General features: G+C 42.3%; 1 protein-coding gene across 10 annotated transcripts in view; it reads left to right on the top strand.

Annotated features, from left to right (window-relative positions):
• celf1 (cugbp, Elav-like family member 1) overlaps positions 1-12,500 on the top strand; it is a gene marked incomplete at both ends in the record, with an annotated part of 75,978 nt that overhangs the window by 16,556 nt on the left and 46,922 nt on the right. For all 10 annotated transcript variants that reach the window (XM_079238290.1, XM_079238289.1, XM_079238292.1 and 7 more), the window contains 2 exons: positions 1-18; positions 10,291-10,373. The exon at positions 1-18 is cut by the window's left edge. In XM_079238290.1, coding sequence (XP_079094416.1) covers positions 1-18; positions 10,291-10,373 — 101 coding nt within the window. The remainder of the gene's footprint in view (positions 19-10,290; positions 10,374-12,500) is intronic.

Raw genomic sequence — 12,500 nt, 5'->3', positions numbered from 1 at the left:
ACCCACCGCAGAGCAAAGGTCTGCATGCAGGGCACACACAAACACACTCACACACACACACACACACACACACACACACACGGTGGTTGTTATGAAAAAGCATGAAGTGAACAGTTTCCGTTTCTGCAGCTTCCTCTGGTGGATGGAGAGCTGGACAAGTAGGGTTTTTAAGCTCACTGTCTCTTGGTTTTTAACTCAGCATTGTAATGTTTAAATCTACTCCCTGAATGAGAGTCTTATTTTGAAACCTGGGGCACTGGAACCGGATGTAGACATGTAAGTGTTACGGATTGATGAAAGTTGTTGAAGCCCAAGCGGCAGCCATGAAGCACGTAAGAAGAGCCTTTTGGTATCGGCAACACACATCTGGTGTGATAGAATTCTTCATGAGTAGACAGTCATAGCATGGTGTCAGAGAATAGACTACAAACCTGGGAGAGAAAAAAAAGGGGGAAAAATGGAAGCATTTGGAGTTCAAACCCCACGAATGGACTGGGAATCATCCAACCTGCAGGACGCATGGCGCTGTTTCAAGCAACGTCAACCTTATGTTCACGGGACCACTCAAACAGAGATCGGAGGACCAGAAATGTAGTTTCCTATTGTTTTGGATCAGAGACAAAGGCCGAGACATTAGCAACACATGGAACCTCACGGAGGACGAAGCGAAAATGTTAAAAACATACTACAACGGATTTACAGCGTACCTCACCCCAAAGGCAAACCCCATATTTGCCAGGTATAAATTCCATGAGAAAACCCAAGGAGGCGGTGAGTCCTTCTAGCATTTTGTCACAGAGCTCAAACTGCTAGTTAAAGACTGTAACTACAGCAACAGTGATGAGATGGTAAGAGACTGTATCATTTTTGACACCAACTCCCCAAAAGTAAGAGAAAAACTGCTAAGCCAAGGCCCTGAGCTAACATTAGAGAAAGCAGTTGACATAGCCCGCTCCCACGAGCTAGCGCAAGTTCAGCTAAAGGCTATGGCTAACGACAGCCACAAAGTAAATGCTATATGTTGCAGGACTGGAAAACCAGAATATGCTAAGCATGCTAATGGATCAAATGAAGGCTCCAGAGTATTGTAGTGCCTTCGCAAGACACCACATCAAAAGGACAGAATGGGAAAGGGGAAACAATGCCTGAAGTGTAAAAAGTTTGCTAAAGCATGCAGATCTAAGCCCCACACCATACACAGAACAGGATACAAGGAGGTACACACTGTTGAAGAGCTCAGCCACTCCGACACAGAGCTGTAGGTGGACACTGTTACAGCAGCTTAAGAGGATGAGGATGACTGTGCATTCGCAAGCATCAACTTGGGACCAAACAGACTAAAGCTGACGTTTAAGCTAGATACTGGAGTACAGACAAGTGTTATACCTGAAAAGGATTTCATCCATCTCATGCCAAACACAGTGCTGCTGAAGGACAAGCTGAGACTATATAGCTATGGTGGAAGCACACTGAAAGTGAGAGGTTTCTGCAACCTGAGAAGCAAATACAAAGACCGATCAATTAAGCATGCAAAGCGCTGGGGCTTATCGAAGTCGTGTATGCAGTCACAGCCCAAATCAGAGAGTGTGCCATCCAGTCCGGTGACATACTGAAAGATGTCTTCAAAGGAATTGGTGAATTCCCGGGGGAGTGCAGTTTCAGAATAGACCATAATGCAACACCAGTGACGTGCCCGCAGAGGAGAGTTCCTTTTGCACTCAGAGATCGTCTGAAAAAAAGAGCTAGAAAACATGGAAAAAGACAACATAATCCGTAAAGTGACAGGGCCCACTCAATGGGTGAATGCACTAGTAATATGTGAAAAACCCAAGACACAAAAACTCAGCATATGCCTGGATCCACGTTCCCTGAACAAAGCTATAATGAGGCCACATTACCCCCTTCCTACATTCGAGGATGTAACGAGGAAGCTGGCTGGAGCACAATATTTCAGCATACTCGATGCATGATCTGGCTACTGGGCTATCAAGCTGAGTGAAGAGTCATCACTGCTCACCATATTTAATACCGTCTTTGACAGATATTGCTTCCTCAGGCTGCCCTTCGGCATCGTGTCTGCACAGGATGAGTTCCAGCAGAGGGTAGATGAAACTTACGAAGGCCTGCAGGGAGTGGCTGGCATTGTAGACGACATCATCGTTTCTGGAAAAACAAAGGAGGAGCACGACCGCAACCTCAGAGTTATGCTCACCCATACCAGAGAAAGAGGTTTAAAGCTGAACCCAGATAAATGTTGCATCTACGTCACTGAGGTGAGTTTCTTTGGACACAGACTCACAGCTGATGGACTGAAACCAGATCCTCTCAAGGTGAAGGCTATAAGGGACATGCAGCCACCAGAAAATGAGGCAGAACTGGAAACATTTCTTGGTATGGTGAATTACCTCGCCAGGTTTTCCCCCAAGCTAGCAGAAAAAAGCGCACCACTCCGGGACCTGTAGTGTCAGGAAAAAGTGTTCCAATGGAACAAAACACATGACAGAGCATTTCAGCTGGTAAAAGAGACTATCACAGCTGAACCAGGGACACTACTTGCCTACTTTGACCCCGACAAAGAAGTAACCCTGCAAGTGGATGCATCAAAAAGCGGCTTGGGAGCAACAATCATGCAGGAAGGCAGACCAGTGGCTTATGCATCAAAGCTCCTCAATAGTACCGAAAGAAACTATGCTCAAATTGAAAACAAGTTGTGTGCTGTGCTATATGGGTGCAAAAGGTTCCACGAATACATCTATGGGCGAGACATAAATATGGAGTCAGACCACAAGCCACTGGAAACCATAATCCGGAAACCCTTAGCCCTCTCGCCACTACGCCTGCAATACATGCTGCTTGCTCTACAGAAATACAGCATAACTCTCATCCACAAACCAGGCCAGGAAATCCCAGTGGCGGATACATTATCCAGAAAATCTGTGGATGGTGAGGACAGCTCGCTAGCTGAAACTATGGAAACCCAGGTGCACACTGTCATCAGCACAGCACCAGTGGGTACGGACAGACTTGATGACATCAAAACAGCCACAGTAAATGATGTGCAACTGTCTGCCCTCAAATGAGCTATTCAGACAGGCTGGCCAGAAACAAGGAATAAATGTCCTCCACTCATCAGTGAGTTCTGGAACCACCGCAGTGAGATTTCTGAAGCAGATGGCATTCTTCTGAAAGGTGAGAAGATCATAATTCCTCACAAACTGAGACAAGATATGCTACAATGTATACATACTGGACATTTTGGCATAGAGAAGAGTAAACAATGAGCCAGGAACATAATGTTCTGGCCAGCCATGGCCAAACAGATGGAGGAGATGGTAACAAAATGTGAAATTTGCCAAACACACCGTGCATCCAACCAAAAGGAGCCCATGATCTTGATGACTGTCCCAGATAATCCGTGGCACACCGTGTCCATAGATTTATTCTTTTGGAACTTTGAAATGGAGCACCTGCCCAACACCACCTCTGCCGCTGTCATCCACAAGATGAAAGCTGCATTTGCAAGACACGGCATCCCGAGAAGGGTCGTGAGTGACAACGGCCCGTGCTACAGTTCCTGTGAAATTCAGCAGTTTGCAGAGGTGTGGGGCTTTCAGCACATCACATCAAGCCCACATTACCCCCAGAGCGATGGCTTAGCCGAAAAGACAGTTCAGACTGCAAAGCGAATCCTCACAAAAGCCAGAGGGGACAAGAAGGATCCATACCTTGCCCTTTTAGAGTACAGGAATACTCCTTTTGATAGTCTGAAATCACCAGCCCAAATCCTTATGAGCCGCAGACTCCGCTCCTTACCTACAACATCAGAACAGCTGCGACCGCAGGTGACTCAACAGAACATCGTTAATATCATAAATATCACATGTTTAAGAATCACATGTGTACAGTTGTTTATAACCAGAAATGTTCTTATTTACCTTTTTGCTCTCCAGCTTTGACCACATTATGGTGTGGGTTGACATAGTTCTGGTTTCCTGTCTTATTTGGTAGTTTTTACTTCTTGTGTACATAGTTTAGCTCCCCTTTCCTGTTAATTAGTACACCTGGTTTCAGTTAATGCCATTGTAGCAACCTCCCAAGGCTGAACTAACCCCCGAATCAGATAAGAACTCATGACTTTCTACTTCAAACGAAGTCCGTCCACATGTCTCTGAAACAGAGATCAATGGAAGCCATAAAATTCAGATCCATCTCAATACTGTAGACAGACCTCCATGTTAAACCAGGAACCCTGCTGGTTTTATCTTGTTCCTGATTTAAAATGTTTACACAGACAGACTGTGGCACCCTTTTGAAGTTGGACCCTGGTAAGAGCCTGTTGTCCGTCACCCCAGGAGGTCCCTTTGTATCCACAGCACACAGAGACCAGATTCCAGAGCAGAACCTTTAAGTTCTGGATTCTTAAACTGTATAAAATACTGGATGTATCCTCAGCACACCTGGATAAATGGACTCTTCTTTCTTTCTCAATTAATCCAAGACTTTAACCGTTTTTCAGATGTGAAATCCACAGAAGTTAGCAAGTTAGTTAATTTTTGTGATTCCTTGGATGGAGCAATGACGCCATCTAGCAGACACCCTCGAACAGGTTGAGATATGCATTTCAGGTTGATTAAATACACCGTGATTAACATTATATGCTGTTGTTATTAACGATTCTGACTCAAAGTAAGAACTTGTGTGGAAATGATTTCTTGACCCACCAGGTCCGTGGAAAGTGAAAATCATCGATGAAATGTATTTGAAATGTCTGGTACCTGTTAACAAACCTTTTCCCCTTTTGACAGCAGCAAAACTGTTTTAAGGTTCATGTTTATAAGGATCATTCATACTTCTTCTCATCTATAAATGGATTTTATAGACATGTTTTCAGGTTGGAAAAATGTTAAGTTTAATTCCCCAAGAACTTAGTATTTTGACCCAACTTTCAGACCTGATGTTCCTGCGCTCTGATTGGATAACCTAAAGTCCGCTCCCGAGCGCCGGCAAATTAAACTGTGGGTCTTCCCGGAACTGGCTCTCTCTGGCTTTTCTCTTTTGTTTCTCTTCTTCTGTCTTTTTATTTGTTTTGTTTTTTTCTCCTCTTTTTTTTCTTGGTTTGTTTTACTTTTTCTCTTTGTTTTTGTTTGATGTGTGCTTTAGTAGTGTTTTTCTCCGTCTGGCGCCGTATTAGTTTTTTATTAAAGTAAGTCCACTCGCTCAACTGCTTAGCACCAGAAAACTCATCCAATTCTGGCTGAACAAGTCCTGCTTCTGACACACCATCGAAGCTGCTCTCCCGGCCCAGCAAACACTGTGACTAATAACATACGGACGACCCAAACGTTACTACTCCAGCCGATCCCAGGACTTTGCCAGCACCCGCGACCCGTGGATTCTTATCGGAGTTGGGTCCAGCTTTACACGTCGAACCAGGTTGTTTCAGGCGAGCTGACTTTTGTGGAGTAGAAGAAGTATCAGGACAACCACTGAATTGTCTACAGGCTCCAAGTGGATTGGTTTCTCGACCACCGATGCTGAAGTAAGATAGATCCATTGTTCCACTGACTCCGATCACAAGCTGGTGTCTTAGTAAGCAGAAGCTGCCCTTTTTAAATCCATCCCCCACGGTATCCTCCTGATAGTCTACCCTGATATAAAGAAGTTCATTTCATTAGACTTGCCATCTTTCCAACCTTCCTAGTTGTTTAAGTTATGTAAGCTGCTTACATTACTTTACCTTTAATAATTAATGTGAATGCCCATAGAGATCCTGTTCGGCCATTTTTATTATTATTCTGCCAAACTTTGCCGTGCTACTACTCCTGCGCCATTCAGGTCACTTCAGTCATTCAGATGTTAAACTGTGCAGCTCCTTCAGGACATGTGAGCTATGTTTTTTTTTTATTTGAAATCTTTGTAGTTTTTGAGATATTTAGCATTTTGTAAAAATAAATTCAGCCTTGTGATTGCATGAAAGTCCTTCCAACCAAATGCGGATTGGACCTTGCAAAGATTCAGCACAGCGATGGGTCAACAGGGTTTCAGAGTTTGCACCAGTTTGCAGTGTCCGGTTCATCAATTTCCTGTCCCCATTGTCTTTCCTGCAAAATCTTTGAAACGCTACTGCTCCTACACCGTTTGTCTCACTTCAACCATTCAAGTATCAAACTCTTCAGCCCATTCAGGAGATATGTTCTACGACTTTTGGTCTTTGTAAGATTCAAACGTTTTAAGTTATTCAAGTTTTTGTTAATGTATTGAAATCCGTTCCTGTAATTGGAGGAAACGGAATTCAGCTCAGCGACTGGTCCATTTTGTGCACCGGTACACAGGTACAAGGCACGGGTTCAAATGCAGCATTTAGCATATAGCTCCATTGTTGTTTGTTGGCTGTTGCTTTTTTATGATGTTGTGCAGTTCCATAGGCTGCTCAGTGTGAACTATTGGTCTCAGCTGCGCACTTCACAGGAGCAAAGGAATTTATTTGCAAATGTCACAGTTAAATATGAAGTATTTGTTCAAACAATGCTCCCTGCAATGTTCAGTTTGGTTAAGCTGTAAGGTGTGCAGTTAATATGCGGACTACCTGCACAAAAAGTCAATGCCCGTGCAATATCTGAAGATGGGTTAATACAGATGTGGAAGGAGGTTTTAAGTTGTACTGTGTAGTAATATTTGGTGAGCTGTTACTGTTTGGATTCAAATCTACAACATCCAGTGCAAAGGCCCATTCTCATAACCACTAGGCTACCATTTTGCCCAGATATACATGTGTGGAAAAAGGTAAAACATTTCTATTGAAAAGAGGATGTTCAACATACTGGCAGAACTATTGAAGAGTTTAGCTATTTGTATAAAAACGCCTTTTTAGCCCTTCCATCAGTGTGTAATCAGTAGGATTGCTAAAAGGGAAAGGCTGACCTAAACTGCTGTGAAGAAGAAGCCGTTGATCTTTTGGTCAACTGAAAATAACAGGCCCTCCTTTGTTAAAAAATAAATTTTAAAAAAGTCTTATCTGATACTAACTATGCTGATTTAGTTGGTAACAGACTTTGCTGGTTGCACTACACATAAAAAAGCCAATCACAAAAAATGGAAAAGGGTTGAACTAAACTTTTGTTGGTCAACTGAACAGCACCATGAACTGAAAAGCACGGAGTTTCTTTTCATTTCTGGTCCATCTAGTGGCCATGCATAGGAACACTTTTCTTTTTTAGGTGCTATGAATAGGTACTATTAAGAGGTACAGAGCTGACTTGATATTTTTCAGAAAAGAAAATGGGAGCCAGGACCAAAATGTTCCAGACACTGGTGAAGACCTTTGAACCCGCTAAAAAGTTTGACTTGACAAACTACAAATTTAAAGTCACAGTAAAAATGTGTGTTTGTTTGTTGAAATCATTGTAAACAACCACTTAAATCTGCTGATGTGGTTTTTCAAATTACCTGTATTCTCAAATTAAAACATTTTCATATCAATAATTACATTGCAGTTTGCATTGTACTACTCAAGCATATCATGCCTCCTCTCCAACCATAACTTGTAGTCTGTGTAGCACACAGGTGAAGGTAATTGAACAAAAGCACCAGTCAAACAACTCTGCATGAGCCTCATAATATTCAAACAATGACCATTGGGAAGCTTTGTGTTAGACGCTGCATGAGAACCTGGGCCTTGTACACCACTATACACTTGTGTCATGGTGCACCCCGATGAAGCAGTCCGCAGCTCATTATGCAAAAAAAAAAAAAAAAAAACCCAACCCAAACAGACCCTGCTGGCTGAAGAACACAGCTGGTAGCAATCATCTAACTTGACACATTGTGAATGAAAACAGGTTCAATAAAAGTAAAATTCTACCATGAATTTATGTAAAACTTGTTGGATTTTAAGAAGCACAAGCCAGATTTACATTGAGAAACCTCTTTATGTGTACAGGACGGTTGTAAAACTCTGCCAAACCAGTTATAAAATGGAAGTTGTCAGTATGTATACTGACAACCTTAATCTTAAGCTTAAGCTCTTTTGCCGATTCCACACTGTAGGAAGTGTGAAAAAAAAAAAAAAATCCCATTCCAATGATAAAAAATTTAGATGGTTCTGCCATAGTGCAGTGGAGAGCTGTGCTGGTGTAGTGGTTAAAGAAATGGGCTCTTGTTCAGATGTTCGTGGGTCCAAATCTTGATTCATTACTGTGATAAATTAAGTTGCTCCTTCTCCAAATGGTTATGCAATTAGATATCAATCATTCAGCATAGAGGGGCATTCACATTTGCTCTTCTTCAAGAAGAGCACTTTTCTAGTTTTATTTTACATTTTTGCTGTTGGCTCGGCTTGAGCTTTTCATACTCTCTCTCTCTCTCTCTCTCTCATCTTGGCTAATTCATTATTTGATGCTTGCTACCACTATTTCTGGTTTATATAAATAATTTCCTTTGTGCCTGATGATTTTAACTGGTGTGGTTTTAATAAAGTGTGTTATATTTTAAGAAGTCGTGGTAGCGTGATCGATTTTTAAGGAAGTGATTTGTTCCCTCAGACAAGAACTTACAGTAAGCGTATTCTGAGACTGATGGTTATCTGTTATTAAACAAATATCATTGCCATATTACGGTATTCCCTGCCTGACCGTATAACAAATTTAGGGCTGGGTGGTGCCCCGAGATCGTCTGCTTATCTAAGGACACAACGAATTAATAATAAAAACACCCACTGTCGCTCCGACATTGAATCACAGATTAACATTGAGGATAATAGGCTACACCATCCACCTGTGTCTCGTTTTCCATGTCTTATGCTCCTTGCTTTCTGTTTCCATTCGCCGGTTCATTGTGCATGTTGGTTCCTTACCCCATGGTCTGTTACAGATCATTAAAATAATAGTCTTGGCACCTCCTCTGCCTTCCTGCGTTTAGGTCCACACCTCCACAATCCAACATGTTTATCAGTGGCTGCAAAAGTTTTATGCAGCTGGTTAAGATTATTATTTTCTCACTCATGTTTCAGCCTCCTTCTGAATAGATGTGTCTTTTACAGGCAGTGAGTTGTACTCTTTTAAGTTTAGGTAAGCGGCCCAAGCTGATCTCTAAGAGATGTGTTATTGATACAAATTTTATTTCTCATCTTGATAAATACAATCAAATCACTCAGGGGTCCATTAACAACTCTTCATTTACCACTAGCATTTACCACTGGCATTTGACAGCCTTTCACTTCTTTTCAGATCTTGTTGCATTAAAGTTTCTTCTTTTAAATCTATCTTCCCTTTTGTAGCCCTAACACCAGGGGTTTAAGCAGAGGTGTATAAAGTAGAAGTAGAAAGTAGAAGTCCTGTCCGGCAGCTCTTTCCAAACAATCGCTCAGGTGAATTTAATCAGCTCATCTCCACTGCATCTAGACGAGCCTGTTAGTGAAAACACCTGTTCTAAATGCTCAGGTAGATCCAAAAATATGGCAGGACTTCTACTTTATTTTTACTTCTACTTCTACTTTATACACCTCTGGGTTTAAGACATTTTGTAAAGAAGAAAGCAACGTTATTACAACCAACCATCCAATGTCTGCCGTTTACCTGGGGCTGCGGGGGGGGATCAACAGAACCTGGATCCATTACATTCATCTTTAGAAAGAGAAGATCCAACTCCATAAAATTCGCACGGTTTGTTATTGGATTTGGAGACAGTACAAATATTTAAATTCAAAACTAATATTTTTGATTGAGACACATACCAGGTTGTATTTCCGAGCCAGAACAGGGACCAGGATTACTGATATAAATTTATTTTTCACACACCTTTTTTAGTCAATATATTTATTAGAAATAGATTTGAATGGTTTGTTTCTGTGAGAAACGGCGGCTTCGACGTGTGGACAGTAAACTCCTGATGGATTTGAAATTTCACTTTCCTGACAGCTCAGAGAGGAATCCTCCTCTTGATGCCATGAACTGTTCATTCAGCATCATCTTTGTCTTTGGGTTTTGGTTCAGTTGTTGTGAGATCAGGCAGTCCAGCTGACTTTAGGTTTAGTTGAATATCTGGAAAAATGGAGCAGACATGACATCCAGTTTTCCTCATCTCAGAGTCTGCAGGTGACTCAAAACATAATTAAATAAAAATTTTTTATTCAAACAACTGACAAGCAAAAAATCTGGTCAGACAAGGCTGAGCTTCTCTCTGCAGGAATCAGTGTTGTTCTTTGTCTGTTTTTAATGTTAATTTGCTTTTAACCATGAAAAAGTTGCATCTCAGATCTAATGATGTCTGTTACTCTGTTTCCTTCCCTGGCAGGATGCTGTTTTGTTACTTATTATACTCGCAAATCGGCCTTAGAAGCACAGAATGCTCTTCACAACATGAAGATCCTTCCTGGGGTAGGTAACACTCTTTCTGCCGCTTTTACGGTTTCGTTTGGTTCTGCTGGACTTAAATGTCAGACTTTAAACGCAGTGGTGGGGTCCTACCTGGTCTGTGTATCACAGTGGTGTCCAAAGTCGGTCCTGGAAAGCCGCTGTCCTGCAGCTTTTAAATATATTCCTGTTCTGCACCCCTGGCTTACATTAAATGGATGAAACTGCCAGTGAAGTTGTGCACGACTAATTTCAGTCAGGTGTGTCTGAGCAGGGAAACATGGAAAAGCTGCAGGATTCTGGCCCTTGAGGACCTGAGCTGGAAACCCCTGCTGCATCATTTGTTCATTTAATGTTCAATTTAAAATCAGAATTAAAAAAAAAGACAAAAACTCAGGTTGTTTTTAATTATTCCGTTAAAAATATTAAACTAAAAACAGGGTTTTGAATTTTCAATCTTAATATAGTTTTTGAAAAAAATTAACTAGAAAACAACGCATGGACAGAAATGGATTTTTACATTTATATTGTGGGATTTCGGTCACCCGGAAGGTACCGCTTCCTGCTTTGTGTGCTTTGTGGTTATAAAACATGGCGAGCAGCGCGTTGGTGTTCAGCAGGTTTTCTGGATTCTCCCATTGCGCTGTGTACACAACCAGCCCTTAATGACTTGTCTTCTTGACCGTGGCCACGCAGCAGGTGGACCCGAGTATCAGATGTTGCGACTGAATGAATACCCGAGTGGTGAATGAAACGGGTCGACCTGCTGCTGTCCCTACATGCCAGGCGTGGAGCTGTCAGTCATCATCATTAAGGAGGAGAAAGTGCTTTTGGTTCAATGCTGTGAGCCTCTTCATGTTCTAAATCCATTTCTTTTCAAATCAAATCAAACTTTATTTATTTAATGTGTACTTTTCCTACACATTAAAAGAATAACAAAGAAAAATCCATCAGCCCCACCCTCCCACACACTTTAACGTACACACACACACATACAAAACACCCAACACCCATTTCCAACACTCGTCTTTATCAGCACGCATACATCTAGTAATAGGTTGTTGAAGCCTGATAAGGAAACAGCATCACAGGAGCCATCTGCACCAGGAGTCAAGCAGACCACAGCAGCATGGACACCAGTCAGAACGCCACTGATGTCAACGGCGCCCTGCAGCCATGGTCAACACGACACCCGGCACAGAGGGCTCCCTATAAGGAACACTGGAAAATGTGCTAAAATAATAAATTACATAGAAATAATGAAACAGTAAATACTTAAAAAGTAATATCCATCACTCAATCCATCCACCCATCATCCACCCATTGTCAAGAGGGGAAAAAGGGGACCCAATCGCAGAAGCCTGAGCTTGTGGTGACAAAGACATTTTATTTGCAGAAAAAGGTGGCAAATGGAGTCGGCGGAGCAAGTTGGCAGGCGAGCAGGCAGGAATGGCAGCTGAGGGACTGGAATGGCTGGTTGGCGGAAGGGTTTCTGTAACAACAAGGCAAAGTTCCTTCAAAAAGCAAAGACAAAGGAAACACACAAATCCCAGAGACCAGACGTTACCAAGGAAGTGTATGCAACGATCTGGCGGAGAGTAGTGCTCAAACCAGGGTAGATATACTGTGGCCATGAAACGAGATGATTGCCTTCAGCTGTAAGGAATAACTGCCAACAAAGGCTCCACCTAAAACAAGACACACCCACCCACACACACACACCAGGGCCCTCAGACCCATGACATCCATCCATCCATCCATCCATTCATCCATCCATTCATCATCCATCCATCCATCCATCCATCCATCCATCCATCCATCATCCATCCATCCATCCATTCATCATCCATCCATCCATCCATCATCCATCCATCCATCCATCCATCATCCATCCATTCATCATCCATCCATCCATCCATCATCCATCCATCCATCCATCCATCATCCATCCATCCATCCATCATCCATCCATCCATCCATCCATCCATCCATCATCCATCCATCCATCCATCCATCCATCATCCATCCATTCATCCATCCATTCATCATCCATCCATCCATCCATCCATCATCCATCCATCCATCCATCCATTCATCATCCATCCATCCATCCATTCATCATCCATCCATCCATCCATCCATCCATCCATT

This window comes from Telmatherina bonti, assembly GCF_933228915.1.
Source record: "Telmatherina bonti genome assembly, chromosome: 1".
Classification (NCBI taxonomy): domain Eukaryota; kingdom Metazoa; phylum Chordata; class Actinopteri; order Atheriniformes; family Telmatherinidae; genus Telmatherina; species Telmatherina bonti.
The sequence above is the reverse complement of the archived record's forward strand: the minus strand, read 5'-3'. Positions and strand labels throughout refer to the sequence as shown.